The sequence below is a fragment of the Xenopus laevis genome, chromosome 6L (genome assembly GCF_017654675.1).
Source record: "Xenopus laevis strain J_2021 chromosome 6L, Xenopus_laevis_v10.1, whole genome shotgun sequence".
Taxonomy (NCBI): Eukaryota; Metazoa; Chordata; class Amphibia; order Anura; family Pipidae; genus Xenopus; species Xenopus laevis.
In genome coordinates this window covers 27552777-27568585 of record NC_054381.1, presented here as the reverse complement: position 1 = coordinate 27568585, position 15809 = coordinate 27552777, and the positions used below count along the sequence as shown (strand labels likewise).

The 15809-nt window shown below is 38.8% G+C and overlaps 1 protein-coding gene across 2 annotated transcripts in view; it reads left to right on the top strand.

Moving 5' to 3' along the window:
* malrd1.L (MAM and LDL receptor class A domain containing 1 L homeolog) overlaps nucleotides 1-15809 on the top strand; it is a 245556-nt gene that overhangs the window by 8580 nt on the left and 221167 nt on the right. For both annotated transcript variants that reach the window (XM_041565859.1, XM_018267285.2), the window contains exons 3-4: nucleotides 4176-4273; nucleotides 8283-8444. In XM_041565859.1, coding sequence (XP_041421793.1) covers nucleotides 4176-4273; nucleotides 8283-8444 — 260 coding nt within the window. The remainder of the gene's footprint in view (nucleotides 1-4175; nucleotides 4274-8282; nucleotides 8445-15809) is intronic.

The following is a 15809-nucleotide window of genomic DNA, read 5'->3' as shown; positions in this document are numbered from 1 at the left end:
TGTCACAAAACAAGGAAGTAAAAAATGTTTTCCCCTTCCCACCCTAATTTGCATATGCAAATTATGACTCGGAGTCGGTTCGGTATTCGGCCGAATCATTAGTAGTGTTTCTGAAGCAAACACAGCAGTTTTACCAGTGCAGGGCAACACTGCATTATATTTTTATTATTTTAAAGCACTTTAGTTTTTTGATAAGGAAAAATTCTAGATATATACGAAGGCATGTATTTTTTTTACAGAAAAGGTGGCAACCCTAGCAGAATGTCATTATGCAAATAACTTCTTTTCACTTTTCTATTACAGTGCAGAATTTAAAGCAATAAATATACCATGCCTAATTTATACCTGATTTCTGGCACACCATGTTGACTGCTGTATATATATTTTTTTTTTTTGCTCTTTATAACTCACTGAGGATATTAGTAATGTATATTTTCTAGAGGCAATATATTCTGTTCAGTGCTGATCTGTGGTCGCTTTTAACAGAATTTGCATCTAAGGTCTGACAATGTGCAGTCAATGAACTGAATGTTTGCAGATCTCTTTGATGCCTCTTGTTTTGTAGCCCAGTTGATGCTTATTGTAAGTTGAGGTGCCTGTTTACTAAAGTGCCATAGATGGTGATACTAACCCATGTCAGAAAAAAAACCAGACAAAACAGCTTACTAAACGGAACACTTCTGTTATTGCAGGTATTTTTTCTGGCACACATATATATTATCACTTATTATTCTACCCTCCCCCCTTTAATAGTACAAGGCTCCCGGCTCCCGTGCACCCTGCGTCCACTGGTACTCTACTGTCTAAATGTCTAAATGATTAAATGCCAACAAGGTCAGCTCAGGTTGTAACCCTGCACTGCCATCTGTAAAAGTGCCCTAAGTCTTCTGGCTTCCTATGAAATGAATGAATCTTGTAAGGTTTTGTAGGGGATCAGACAAATCCTTCCCCTGTTTTTCTGTCTGTGACATCATCCAGCCCAGTTACAGGCTGGAGAGCTATACGATTGGCTGGGTGCCCCCAGTGCATCTTTGGGAGAGAGGGTGTGCCTGATTTTGGAGTGTGACAGTGCTGCTTAAAAATGAGTTCTAGGAAAAAGTAAAAGAAAAGGCTATATTTTGCTCTGCTGGATAAAGTGTGTGAGCATCAGGGATAGCCTGTTTCTACCTCTTCCCTGTGGATACGTTGGCCACTGTGTGTTCCCCAGGGTGAGGACAAGTCTTGCTAGTGTACCTGCAACATGGTCTCGGCTACTACTTTCAAAGGGGCAGGTAGCGCTACCTGGGGACATAAGAGCTCTTGGGAAAGGGACATTGAACTGACTGGAGTGATTCTGCATTTAGCCACCCGATGTGGGACTGTGGCATTGAGAGATTGTACAAGGGGTTGATAGTCCATAAAGGTTCCCCAGAGTAAAAGCTATATTGTGTGATTTGCATTTACAGTTACTAAATACAGTTTATATAAAGTTTATATTTTTTTTATTGCAAACTGTGTGTGTTTTATTTTTACTAGTGGAAATCCCCTGAGATGTACTCCTCAGTGTTCCCTAAGGTGGAGGCACTGCGCTGTTAATCCCAGTTCCCAGTACTTTTCATACGCAAAAGTGACAGTAACCAAATTGGGTTATAGTTTACAGTGGAGAAAACATGTTAGTATGATTTGTCAAAATTCATTTTAAAGAGTATAAGTTAAAACAGAATTGCAAAGGAAATACAAAGAAAGGAATCATTCCTTTCAAATTAACCAATTTTCATATATATATTTTTATAAATAGGGCTACATTATATGAATAAGAAGTCCACATCTATCCGTCTGTCTAAAATCAGTTTATGCTCAGCAACCCAAGGATACCAATTACTAAGGTTGAAAAAAGACAATGCAATCTCTACATAAGGATAGATATCAATGCCCAGAAGAGCTTACAGTTTAATTTCATGAAATCCAACAATAAAGTTTATGGAAAGTACATTAGGATATATGTAAGCACCTGCTGAGTTTCAGCAGAACAAGCTGAATAAAGAGCTATCATTCTAAATGACTCTGTTACCGTTCCCGCATCAAGTCAATGGCATATTCAAAAATTACCCATAACAACTTAAATCTTTTGAAGAATGAGAGCGGCTTATCATTCCTTTATAGCAGAGATAATTTATTTTGTTTGCTGCAGAGCAGATTCAATAAACAAAAGTGCTGTCTAGACTGGAATAAAATGCATCTACAATAAAACTTTTTTTTGAAGAGGCTGCTGGATCTCCTTTCATCTATAAATAAAAGCAAAAGTCACGCAATGAGGTTTCAGTTAGGAAATCCAATACAAACTGCGATAAAACTATTTCTTAATAACTTTCTGAAGCTGGTTCTTTATAAAGCAATGGAAGGTATAAAGGAAAGCAATAACTGTTTACACTAATTTAAGAAGCCGGCAAAACACCCTGTTTTTTGCACTTTGCATGTTGTCCCATAGGTTGCACCCTAAGGTGCACCTCTCAGTATGTGTCATTAACTCATGCTATTTGGTTCTGTTTTGCACATGTAAATAGTTGAACCTATTCCCATATTAAAAAAAAATATCTATTTTTTCATGTTGAATTCAGGAAAATTTGCTTCACTATTACCATAGCTTAACCTGTGGGTTGGGACTGACAAATGGATCCCAGAGCTATTTGGAGTATATGTAATTTAATCTTACAGTAGAGAATCATTAAATAAGGCGCTTTATTAGCAATAAACCCGGTGAGGTTGTCTCTGTTTTAATTCGGGTCCCTTGAGAAAAAGGTAAAAAAAAACCCAACCATAGGTTATAATGGCTTATTATTTGCACACAGAATGCTATACAGATATCAGTAAATAGGATCAGTCTTGTGGTTTTGTCTGGGTATTTAATTGCCAATAAATAATATAAAAATATGGCTGTTTATGTAGTAAAATAATCTACTGAAAACCTGTATGTGTATATCACTTGTGTCTTCATTATCAGTACACTCGGCAGTTGTTCAGATGTCAGACCTCTGCCTTTCTCTATGTATTTTTCCTCTTGGCATTTCTCTCTTGGCAAACGCTCATGGATCTGAACAACACTGCTGGGCAACAACAACAGTTTCATGAACTTATTGTATATCAGAAGAAACCTGAAACCAGCCTGGAGCAAAACAACTGCACCATATGTAGCCAAAAAAAATATTGTGATACTGAATGCCATTTTACATTTTGATGCGATTGCATTTTGAAGCTGCAGATTGTTTTGACTATTTTAAAATCAAACATTATGAGGCATATACATTAAACACAATTATTATTATGAAACAGCAAGAATCTGTCAAGTCATTAGGATAAGCTTACCGCTTTCCAAGTTGGGCCCGGGTGCTCATGCCCCAGACCTTCAGCAAAGGGGAGTAATTCACGACAAAAATAGCAAATAGGCTGGCACCAATCCGGAACATCCAACGAAAAATGGAATCCAAGAGCCAAAAAATTAAATATAAAAATATATAGCTTTATTTTACATTACATCTAAAAGAGTGTTGCCTGGCGCATTTCGTGTCACACATGGACACTTAATCATAGGCTTAATCATAGGCTGCCTATGATTAAGTGTCCATTTGTGACACGAAACGCATCAGGCAACACTCTTTTAGATGTAATGTAAAATAAAGCTATATATTTTTATATTTAATTTTTTTTCCATTTTTCGTTGGATGTTCCGGATTGGTGCCAGCCTATTTGCTATTTTTGTCATGTTTTATTATGAGGCATATGTTTAAAAAATTCCAGGGAAAGTCACGATCCCCAAAAAACTAGAATTATTGTAACTAATCTAAACCTTTATAAATCAGGCCCTATGTGTCTCAAGTGGACTAAAGCACTGCTAGCTCAACCACATTATGACTACAAATTCCATAGAAGACAGGGGAAAGACCTGGCTATCGCTCCTTTAATCCTTTCAGTAATGTGGTCTAGCTGTTTGCTCCATGCCCCAATGCTGCCATATAAACAGAATCATGTCTTAGGTCAAGAGGAAATGGTGGCAGCAATATCATCTTTTCATGGGGGCTCTAGAGTCTGTGGCACTAAAAGTTTTATTGGCAAATCTGAGGTAAAAGGTCCATTAAATTTAAGGAAGTCCAAAGCAAAAAATTTTGCAAGCCTAACGTAAATATTTATCATTTCAACAGCTCAGTTTTTGGCATTTTCATCTTACAAAGACCCCGGTGATCATGCAATTCTGAGAAGCAAGGAATTCCTTCCAACACAGGAAAGTGCGCCTTGTCAGGTATGTTTATGTAGGTTTCCATTCATTCAGGTAATAATATACAGTATCTGGTAGTGAGAGGTCTAAAGCAATTGGACTTGCTGGCCAGATGAGCAGTCAAATATTGGTGAAATATTTCCTAGCAAGTTTAGACTTTTTGCTAGTAGATACCTTGTCATGTCAGAATCACAATTTCATTTGGCAGTTTGGTTTACCTTCTGGGGAAAATTTATAGTGAGCTCCAAGCCTTGGGAACATGAAAATAGCCCTATTATAGAGGCTAGGGATTATTTGTAAGGACCATGATAAATAATTCTCTATGTATTGTGCCCTTTATTTTTTTAGGGTAAGGGCACATCTGGCGATTCGGGGGGATTCAGTCGCCTGGAAACTAATCGCCTCTTCTTTGGGGCGACTTATGTCCCTGAACAGCTTCCCCCTGTCTTCCGCCTGCTATAATGACGAGGAAACTTTAGGCGACTTCGGAATATGAAGCGCCACGTGTGCCATGCCACAGGCGATTTTTCATTATAGCCGGCGGAAGACGTTTGGGGAGATTAGTCACCCCAAAGAAGAGGCGATTAGTCGCCAGGCGACTAAAGCTCCCTGATTCGCCAGGTGTGCCCTAACCCTAAACAGGGATCTATCTTGCGAATAGAAAACCAATTAAAGGGAATGAGCTTATTGAGTTGAACAGTTGAACACTATCTGAACTGCCACAAATACAATTTTAAATATTTTTTTAAACAGATTTGAAGAAAAAAAAGAAAGAGGAAAGTTGTCTGATGTTGCACTGATTGCAAGAGAGCAGAGGAGTCATCAAATGTCTCTCTTTGATTTTTTAGCAGAGCAACATCAGAAGACTTTTTCGTTCTTTTTCTGTAATGTTCTCCCAGCTGTCAGGCTGGTCCACAGAACTGGGCAGTTTACATTTCATTATTATTAGCAGTGTAAAAAATTTAAATTTCTTGAAAAAAATCAGTAATGTAAATTGCAAACGTGCTTACATTAGCTATATTCCATTGGTTTTTTTAAAAAAAACTTAGTGTGTTTTATTTTGAGTGGCATTTTTTATAAGCATGAATACCTCCTTCCAGAAAGGTTGTACCGATAGCGAGGGTCAGAGCCAGCACATATGTAAAAGTGTCCCTTGTTGATCACATTGCATCGAATAATGGGTTGTGTGGGTATAGTGGATTATGTGAGGCTTTTGGAGTGAGATACCATCTGTGAGTCAGTTTGGTATGCGTTTCTCTATGATTTTTTTTTTTTTATTTTCTGTAAAACTCTTACATACAGATTGCTTTTACACATATAATCATGCAAGTTGTAATTTCTGTTGCAATTTCCCAGAGTGGTATCTCAAACTTTCAAACATTTGTATATATATATGGCTTTGTATTACCAATAAACCTCTGTATTTTATGTGTAGATATGTTGTCTTTATTATCGCTATCTTTGTTTGTTAAGCATATGTCACAAGGTAAGTTGTCCAGCGATGCTTTTCTATAATTTCCAAGGGGAGAAGAAGAATAAACTATTAGAAAAGGTAAAGGGAAGAGATAAGTGGAGGGGGTCAGAGGGTGAGTGCAGAGGAGCCAGGTCTATAAGTCAGTTTGTTTCTGTTTGGGCAGTCTCGAATTCCGCCCAGGTGAGCCATAGTAGTTCATTTTTATATCATTTGGCTTGCAGATATGCTCTAATGGTCTCCATGTTCCTTATCATTTTTACTTTAGTGATGAGGGCTTGTTGATTTGGTAGGGAGGTGCTCTTTCATTTGGCGGCTCTTAATGTTTTCGCTGCCATAAGTAAATTCTTCGCTATTTTATTCGATTCTGAGGTTTTCTATATGATTTGTACAAGTAGTTGCTCCTTTTGGCATGAGCAACATTTCTACCACTGATTTGGAGAAATTTGCAGTTGCAAGTCCTCTTCCCATTTCTGCATGTAGGAGAGTTTGTAGTTCTCTCCTATTTGGAGTTGTTGTTTATAGCAGCCTGATAGTATCCCTCTGCCATTCCACAATTTTTTTGCATAGATATTCCATTTTTGTGTCATAACGTGCAGTTTTGATGTCTGGGACAAAGGATTTGAGTTGATGCCATATTTGAATATGCGTGAATTTTCTTTAAATACTTTTTCACCAAGTCCTCAAACTCTCTGAGCTTGCATTGATCTGAGGGGATGTTCACATATCAATTAAAATTAGAAATGTAACTTTAACGATGAAATATATACCTGTATTCTGTATTAGTTCAATAATTTAGGCTTAAATTTGAAGGTTTCTTCAACTTTAGCCTATGTCTGTCTATAGCAATGAGCAATTGCGTGAGGAGGAAAAATCAGTTAATAATATAATCAGTAACAACAATATCCTCTGTATAATTAACTTTTCCTTATTTGAAAGTTGTAGGGGCTGATTTAAAGGGCATGTAAAGTCTAAAAAGAATAAGGCTAGAAATGCTGTATTTTGTATACTAAATATAAACATGAACTTACTGCACCACAAGCCTAATCAAACAAATAATTTATGCTTTCAAAGTTGGCCACAGGTGGTCACCATCTTGTAACTTTTTAAACACCTTTGCAAGACTAAGATTGTGCACATGCTCAGTGTGGTCTGGGCTGCTTAGGGATCTGTCACGGTCGTCACCCTAAACCAGAACTAGTGCCAAGCTCCCTGGTCTCGGCTTGGCTTCACCAGTAGTGTGACCGCCTTTGGCTTCGGGAGGAGCCCTCAGCGTACTCGGATGCCACCTGTACTTTTCGAGAGGAGCAAGGCGAGGAGTTCTGGCAAGCAAAGGGGCACGACAGTTGTTTAAGTCAGTTAGGCCGAAGGTCGCGGTACAACAGGATAAGACAGATTCGTGGTCAGACTGGCCGGGTCGAGGCAGGCAGATAGCTAGAATCATCAGGTAGGCAAGGGTCAAAAATTGGGTAATCAATCAGATGGAATGAGGCAGAATAGGAGTCAAATAACCAGAACGTCAATCAGGAGGGTTAAGCAGAATCAAGGTCGGTTTCAGGCAAGGGTCAGGTTCCAGAGATCAGAGTAGTCAAACAGCCAGGCAGAGTCAAACACAGGAATCAAAACAGACAAAAAGCTTTTCAGCACGAGGTACAAGGCACCAGGAACAAAACCTATCACGGGCACTGAATACAGACTGAAGTCCCTTTAAATACAGTTTGAATTTTGCGCCACTGCGCGCTGACGTCATCACGTCAGAGCGCATGCACAGAAAACCAGCAGTTCGGCGTGGCAGGCGTCCCTGCCGTCCCCCCACTAGACCACCAGGGTAAGATTTTATTACAGGATCGTCATAAACAAAGCTGCTTGAGTTCTGCATGGCTGGGAAGTAAGGCGCGGGCTCCCCCTGCTGTTCATAAGTATGATTGTTTCCCTGCTCAGCAGTTAGGGATCGTCTGACAATTCCTATCCACAGCAGTAAATGAAGGGAGAATTTCACTGCAAACAGTCAGGTTTCTTATAAAAACGGTACACATTTTTTAATTAAATTATATTGGAGATAGGTTTCTTTTTCATTAAAGAAAGTAAAAATGGGATTTTATTTTTTTGCCTTTACATGGCCTTTAACTATACTATGCCCTAGCCAAAATGTAATCACATTTTTCATTTTGGAATTTTTAGGAATTTTTTCGAAAGATTGTCGACACATTGAAATATAGTAGAAGAAGAATATGAATTTGATGCATTTGAGTTTTTTAAATCATTTTACGCAATCAGGTTTTTATATTTGAATTTTTTTTAAATAAATAAACAAGCATTCAAGTGGTAAAATTTCATAAACAGAGAAGGCAGGATTTTCTCTTGAGTATCCTCTTGCATTAAGGTAGGAGTGGTTCTGTTGAACAGTGTTTATTTCTGTAGTCCAGCAATGTTTGAATAAGCCATGGATAATCAGCACTGTTATTGAAGGGTATGTCCTATAATTAAATCCATAATAATTAAAAAAAAATATATCAAAAAATTGAAATGTTATCATTGTATTCTATTTTTTTTTTTTTCTAGATGCGGTTTTACTATTTCTTCTCTGATCTGAATGGTACATTGTCTGTGGGACTAGAAAGGAAATCTCAAGGTTCCATGCCTGACATCTGGATACAGGAATCCAACGGGGAGAATATATGGAAAAGAGTAGTCATTACTATCAGCAGCTCGGAGAAGTTCAAGGTTGGTTATTAACTGTTGAGTAATGACTGTAATGAAGTTTCTGTGCAAAATCAAATGTAAAGAAAAACAATATACGTAAGCGCTGTAGAGCCAGGCAGTTAGGCCTGAATAGTAATGATTGTAATTAGCTCCACATTACTTTACATCATATCAGCAGGAACAATCACAAATAACAACAGCTAAAGCTGAAAATGTACATAACTGAAGATTAAGAGAATATTTAATACATATTTTCCTCTGTTTGCAACACTGTTACAGATGAAATATATGATGAAATATACTTAAAATGAATTGGGATCCCTCCACCCTTGTTATCTGTAAGTGGGGTCATGCCATGAGTCCCATCATTTTCATTTTTCAGGGTGTGGCTACTGTACCTTGCAGTCATCTGCATTAGTTATTATACAAATGGCAGTTCTAGTTCCATCTATAATGGGGTTCCCCAACATTTTTGGAGAGTTGGGGAGCAACACAAGCATGAAAAATTTCCTAGACGTGCCAAATAGGTAGCCCTTATGTGGACTGACAACCTACAGGAGGCTCTGTTTGGCAGTACATTTGGTTTTTATACAACCAAAACTTGTCTCCAAGCCTAGAATTAAAAATTAAGCACCTGTTCGCGGCCACAAGTGGTTGGTGAGCAATTTGTAAGGGGTTGGTGAGCAACATGTTGCTCATGAGCCACTGGTTGGGGACCACCGATCTGTAGTATCCTACACCAGGTTGCCTTTCTCCATTCCAGCCGCTCTTCAACTGTCACCACATCGACGCACCCCAGTGTCCACTACACTGTAACTACCTGTTCCAGAGTTGACAACCCTAAAGACTCCTGATCAGTCTACTCTTGGGTGCTCTGCTTGATCCATAGCCAATTCTACAGCTTGCCTAGCCCTTCAACAAAATCTCTTTTGCAGTGATAAATAGCTCATCCATCTGCAGGCATATATGTGTGTGTGTGGTCATGGGGCTTCATGTAAATTGTGCAAGGTAAATCTAACTTTAAGTGGAATAATCTTCCAGAGCCCATTTAACTTAGCTTAAAGGAATAGAAACACTAAAAATGAAAGTGATTTAAAGTAATGAAAATATCATGTAGTGTTGCCCTGCACTGGTAAAACTGATCTATTTGCTTCAGAAACACTACTATAGTTCATATAAACAAGCTGCTGAGTAGCAATAGCTGAAATTGAAAAAAGGCTATATGGCACAGGTTAAATAGTGGATAACAGATAACACCATTAGGTTCTACAGAGCTTATCTGCTATATAACTTGAGCCTTTTCTCCTTTGAATGGCTGCCCCCATTGCTACACAGCAGCCTATTTATAAAAACAATAGTAGTGTTTCTGAAGCAAACACAGCAGTTTTACCAGTGCAGGGCAACACTGCATTATATTTTTATTACTTTACAATACTTTAATTTTTTGATGTTGCCGTTCCTTTAACTTTCAGATTCCAGCATCTAGCAGGACATTACTCATAGTTCCATTTGAAAGATGCACAGGTTGCTCTTCCAGTGTGGAGGAACTATGAGCTTGTGGCAGGAGGTGGAATTTCAGATCGCCTTTAGATGGCCAACTGGCTAGAAAAATAAGAACAGAGGTAGAATTTAATAATGGGCAAATAAATTCACCAGGCATGGATATAAAAATTGTCAATCGCGTCAAAGTAATTTTGACACCCATTGACTTCGCAAATTTCTGCAGTTTCGCAAATTATTCGGCGAAGCAAAACGGCCCAGATTCACCCATCACTAGTAGAATTGAATAAACCATTGAACGTAAAAATTATTATTGTTTACTGACAATAATTTACTAATGCTAAAAGAATTGGCAGTTCCCGAAAACCCTTTTTAGTGTCACGCATAAATGCTTCCACCCCTTATTGCATTCACTTTTCATGAGCCGTTTGCCATGGTTTACTAAATTATCCCTCCAATATTGCCTAGCAGTGCCAAACTTTATGCCAGTTTTTATTACCACTTGGAGAGTGGCGTTATGTGAAATACCACCACCAAATTGTCTTATGGGTGTTCAAGCTGTAAACATATGCCAATTAGGGAGTTTAATTTGGGACATAGGATACATATCAACGTGTTATTATTGAATGAATCAATAATAAAAGTATAAAGTTCAAATAATGATAACTGATATGAATGTATTGGTCAAAATTTTATGACAAACGGACAAAGTGCTAATACACTAACAAATTGCTAGATTTAATAATAAAATGAATAATCATTCATGTTGCATGCTCATAAGTGCTGTCTTGTGCAATTATGCAAAAATAAATCCTCAAGATTTAAAGCAGAAATTGGAGTTCTGACCTAAACTGGTGCCAAAAGACTCTGGTCAGCAATGGACAATGGTCAGCTCTTGTGTAAATAATGGCAGGTATCAAAGGACCAATTAGGTGCAACCAGTGATGGGTGAATTTCTCCCGTTTCGCCGGAAATTCACGAAATTCGTGAAACAGTGGAAAAGTTTGTGAAAAAATTGTGAAAATCGGAAAACGATGCTCACGTCTAATTTTGGGCGTGCATCTGAAAAGTCGATCGCATCAATTTTGACGCTGGCGTTAAAGTCAATGGGCGTCCAAATATTGTTGACGAGCGGCGATTTTGACACAATCGTTTTTTGATGCAGGTGAATTTTCGTGGGAGATTCACGAAATGCGGAAATCCGCCGCGAATTAGTGAAAGGCAAATTTATTCGCCCATCACTAGGTGCAACCGAACTTTAGTGAAACTAGGAGCTGCTGCTTTTTTTGGCATAAACAAAATCTGCACAGTTAATTGCTGATTAGTCAAAGACAATTTTAACATTTTAGCAAACTTTATTAAACAGACGACTGAGTAGTTCTTTTTGCAGCTGGGAATCTGTTTTAGTTTTCCATGTACTGACTATGCCAAATGGAAATAGGTTACATTCACAGTACACGGAGGCATAATATGAATAATGTTATTGATGAAGAATTTCTAAAAATACAACTTTGCACAAATGCTCTAAAGAGTAGCATATAGCTCAATGCAGAGTAGCCCATCAGGTAACTCAATGTTGATTGTTCAGCGAGGAGCATTCAGTTTAATGTGTTTAGAGAGAGCAATCTGTTTTTCAACACAAAAATGGCTTTTAACTTTGCAGACAATTAAAAGAACTTTCTGGAATCAGCCTTCCATTGATCCCGTTGTCCAGATTCCAGCTATAACTCCAGGAGAGCAGAAAAATCTGTTATTAGGAATATGTGACATGACTAAACGCCAGGTGTTGAGTGCAGCTGAGCTCTGCAAACAATTACACTTTCTTTAGGGACCTTACAGTCAGAATGGAATGGGACCAAACCGAACTTTTGTTTTCTCTGTAAAAACAAAGCAGAACATGTCTATTAAGATTCACACAATATCTTTTCTTTGTGGTGGTTGTTCCTGCAGAATGCAAAATAAATAAAGAAAAATGGTTGGATAATCACACAATATCTGAAAAACAAAAAGCAGTTGAGTGGGGGCTTTACAGGAGAACTAAAGTTTATCTAAAGGAGTAGCTGGAAATGTTGTACATTATGTTTGGGGCTTCTGTAGCAGCCCAAGACAACCACAGCCCTTTAGCAGTAAAGATTTGTGTGACCAAAGATGCCCCAGTAGTTCCCCATCTTTTCTGTTGATTCACTGCACATGCTCTGAGCTGCTGTCACTTACTGAGCTAAGGGACCCACTCACAATATACAGTACACTTACAATATTAATGACACAATGTATGGATGGATAGCCTGGATGGCTATTGGAATCAGATATTGGAGAGCATATATAAAATTTCTGGGATAAGAATCCAGAGGGCGGATTACGCAATCATACTATTCAATATAAATAAAGATAAACAAACTATGATGGAAGACCCACTTACCTTTCAGTTAGTCCAGACTGCTAAATCCTTGATACCTAGGAATTGGAAATCTGAAAAATCACCGACATATGAAGAATGGATTAGAGCTGTGAAAGAAATAAGCCAATTAGAAGAGTTAACTCATATATATCACAACATTAGTCAGAAATATTGGAGAACCTGGCACCCCTGGCATAGATTTATTGAGGACCAAATAAGGTTAGATTAAAAGGTAAATAAAGGGAAGGAATTAGAATGATGTTATTGTAGTACATGCAATATATGTTTGGTTGGATTCCATTGTTGGGAAATGTAACTATATCGCCCTTTTATTTCCCCTTTTTCGTTTTGTACCCCTGTTGAAAACCGGAAATAAAGAAATTTAAAAAAAAAAAAGAAATGTCACAATGTAAGGCTGATTAGTAATTAATACAGATAACTACTACATGGCAGCACAGAAACCAATGCAATTAGCATCAGAATTTAATAATCAGCCCTGTAGCATCAGCTTATATTACAGGCCAACCTCATTTTCTGCTTGATAATTAGTGACGAGCCCTAAGCTTAGCTTCTCAACAGCTGCTCAGAGCCCACTGAGCATGTGAGTGTCACAGACACTTTCCAAGATGGTGACCCCCTGTGACAAGTTTGATGTTCTGGATCATTGCTGCTATTGACAAGCTGAAACTTTAGGCTGGTGCAATAAGTTCAGTATATAAAACATGGCATTTTAGCCATTCATTTTTAAGTTTTACTTCTCCTTTATACCTTCAATAATCCCCAGTCTTGACACAGAAGTACCAGCTGTTGATTCTACATTTCCCAGTTTCACCTGAACCTTAAAGGACAAAAACATGTTGCTCAGCAATGTACGTATGGTGCAGACCATCCTTGCCACAAACTTACTGTTAAAATAAATCAATTGTTCCCGTGAAATTGGTATGATGTTTTGTGAATGAGAAGGAAAAGTAAGGGAATTCAGCTTTACATTATTATTGTTAAAATTATTCTGAATAACACATTATATAAGTACAATTAAGTAATAAGGATCCTGAAAAATGAAGGTTTAAAAACGGAAAGTATATTTCATATTAAAGTAAGTTTTGAATTCAGTTTATTACCCCATATTCAGTTTATGAAACCACTGCTTTTAATATACACCAAAATTGAATTCCCTATATATAGGAACAATAATATAGTGCTTGTTGATCTTGCTGCTTGGTAAGCTTGAAATATTTCTGTCAGGAGGCCTATCGGCTCCCAGCCGGGAGTAGTCAGGACCAAGGAGGAAGCTTTAGGGTTAAAAGTCCAAGATCGCAGTACAGGAGGGTAGAGGCAAAGACGAAATCCAAATTCAAGCAAGCGTTCAAAGGCAGGCAGAATGTATGCAGAATCCAGGTCCAGGCAAAGGTCAAAGTCCAATAATCAATAAATCAGGAATAGGGATGTCGCGGACTGTTCGCCCGCAAACTAATTCGCGCGAATATCGGCCGTTCGCGTCCGCCGAATGTTCGCGAACGTCGCGCGACGTTCGCCAATTTGGGTTCGCCTTAGCTGGCGCTTATTTTTGCCCTCTCACCCCAGACCAGCAGATACATGGCAGCCAATCAGGAAGCTCTCCCTCCTGGACCACCCCCTGGACCACTCCCCTTCCATATATAAACTGAAGCCCTGCAGCGTTTTTTCATTCTGCCTGTGTGTGCTTGGAAGAGCTAGTGTAGGGAGAGAGCTGTTTAGTGATTTGAGGGACAGTTGATAGTAACTTTGCTGGCTAGTAATCTACTTGATACTGCTCTGTATTGTAGGGACAGAACTCTGCAGGGATTTGAGGGACAGTGAGTTTAGGTTAGTTAGCTTTGCTGACTAGTAATCTACCTTCTACTGCAGTGCTCTGTATGTAGCTGCTGTGGGCACTGCTTCTGATCTCATCTGCTGACTGCTGTAATAACCCAATAGTCCTTGTAAGGACTGCTTTTATTTTCTTTTTTCTTTTTTTACTTTGCTACTATAAGAGCCCAGTGCTATTAGTCTAGCTGTGTTGGGGAGTGGGACTGGTGTGCTGCTCCTCCTAGTAGTTCACCACTACCAGCACCAACCAGAGTCAAAATTGTTACAAAGTATCTTATTTGCACCTGTTAGCTGTTCTGAGCTCTCTTTTTTCTGGCTGTTCAGTGCAGAGAAAAGAGGGACTTTCCGGTACAAAAGAGGTACAGGGGGTTGAGTGGTCAAAAGAGGGACAGTTGGGAGGTATGCAAGTGCCACCTAGCTGTGTGAGCTTTTTCACATTCTGTCTAAATAACAATAATAATTCTGTGTCCGTAAACATCACCTGAGTGATGTTTTTACAGGAGCAATAATATATTCCGTATCCACTACTGTATACTTTGCCCTTGCAGGCATTGTTTGCCCAGTCTTTAACCAAGTGCCACCTAGCTGTGTGAGCTTTTTCACATTCTGTCTAAATAACAATAATAATTCTGTGTCCGTAAACATCACCTGAGTGATGTTTTTACAGGAGCAATAATATATTCCGTATCCACTACTGTATACTTTGCCCTTGCAGGCATTGTTTGCCCAGTCTTTAACCAAGTGCCACCTAGCTGTGTGAGCTTTTTCACATTCCGTGTCCAGAAACATCACCTGAGTGACGTAGTGTGATTTCTGCCCTTTACAGCACAAAACGCAGCGCTGTGTCAACAATGTATTTTTCAGATACATTTTTGCCCTTGATCCCCCTCTGGCATGCCACTGTCCAGGTCGTTGCACCCTTTAAACAACTTTAAAATCATTTTTCTGGCCAGAAATGTCTTTTCTAGCTTTTAAAATTCGCCTTCCCATTGAAGTCTATGGGGTTCGCGACGTTCGCGAACCGTTCGCATTTTTGGACGCAAGTTCGCGAACATTTTTTCCGCCGTTCGCTACATCCCTAATCAGGAATAATAGCACACAGGAACGCTAAACAAGCAAGTCCTATACTTGGGCATCGAACCGGCATCCTGGGTGTCCTTTTATTTGAATTTGGCGCTGGTTTGTGACGTTATCGCGCTGGTGCCGATTCATGACGTCATCGAGCCGGAGATGAAACGCCGGCGCCCCTACCCACGTGGCGACCATGGGCCGCCATCTTGGATTCGCCGCCGAAGAGGAGGGACGTGCTCGTGACAATTTCCTAGTTCTGCATTTTACCATCGCCAAGTATTTTAAAAACTGCAGGAAAATTTTAGCACAGACAGTTAGGTCCATGAATATTTGGACAGACTTTTTTTTCTAATTTTGGTTCTGTACATGACCACAATTAATTTTAAATGAAACAACTCAGATGCAGCTGAACTGCAGACTTTCAGCTTTAATTCAGTGGGTTGAACAAAAAGATTGCATAAAAATGTGAGGAACTAAAGCCTTTTTTTAACACAATCACTTAATTTCAGGGGCTCAAAAGCAATTAGACAAATTAAAAACTGAAAATAAAATGTTAATTTCTTGGTTGA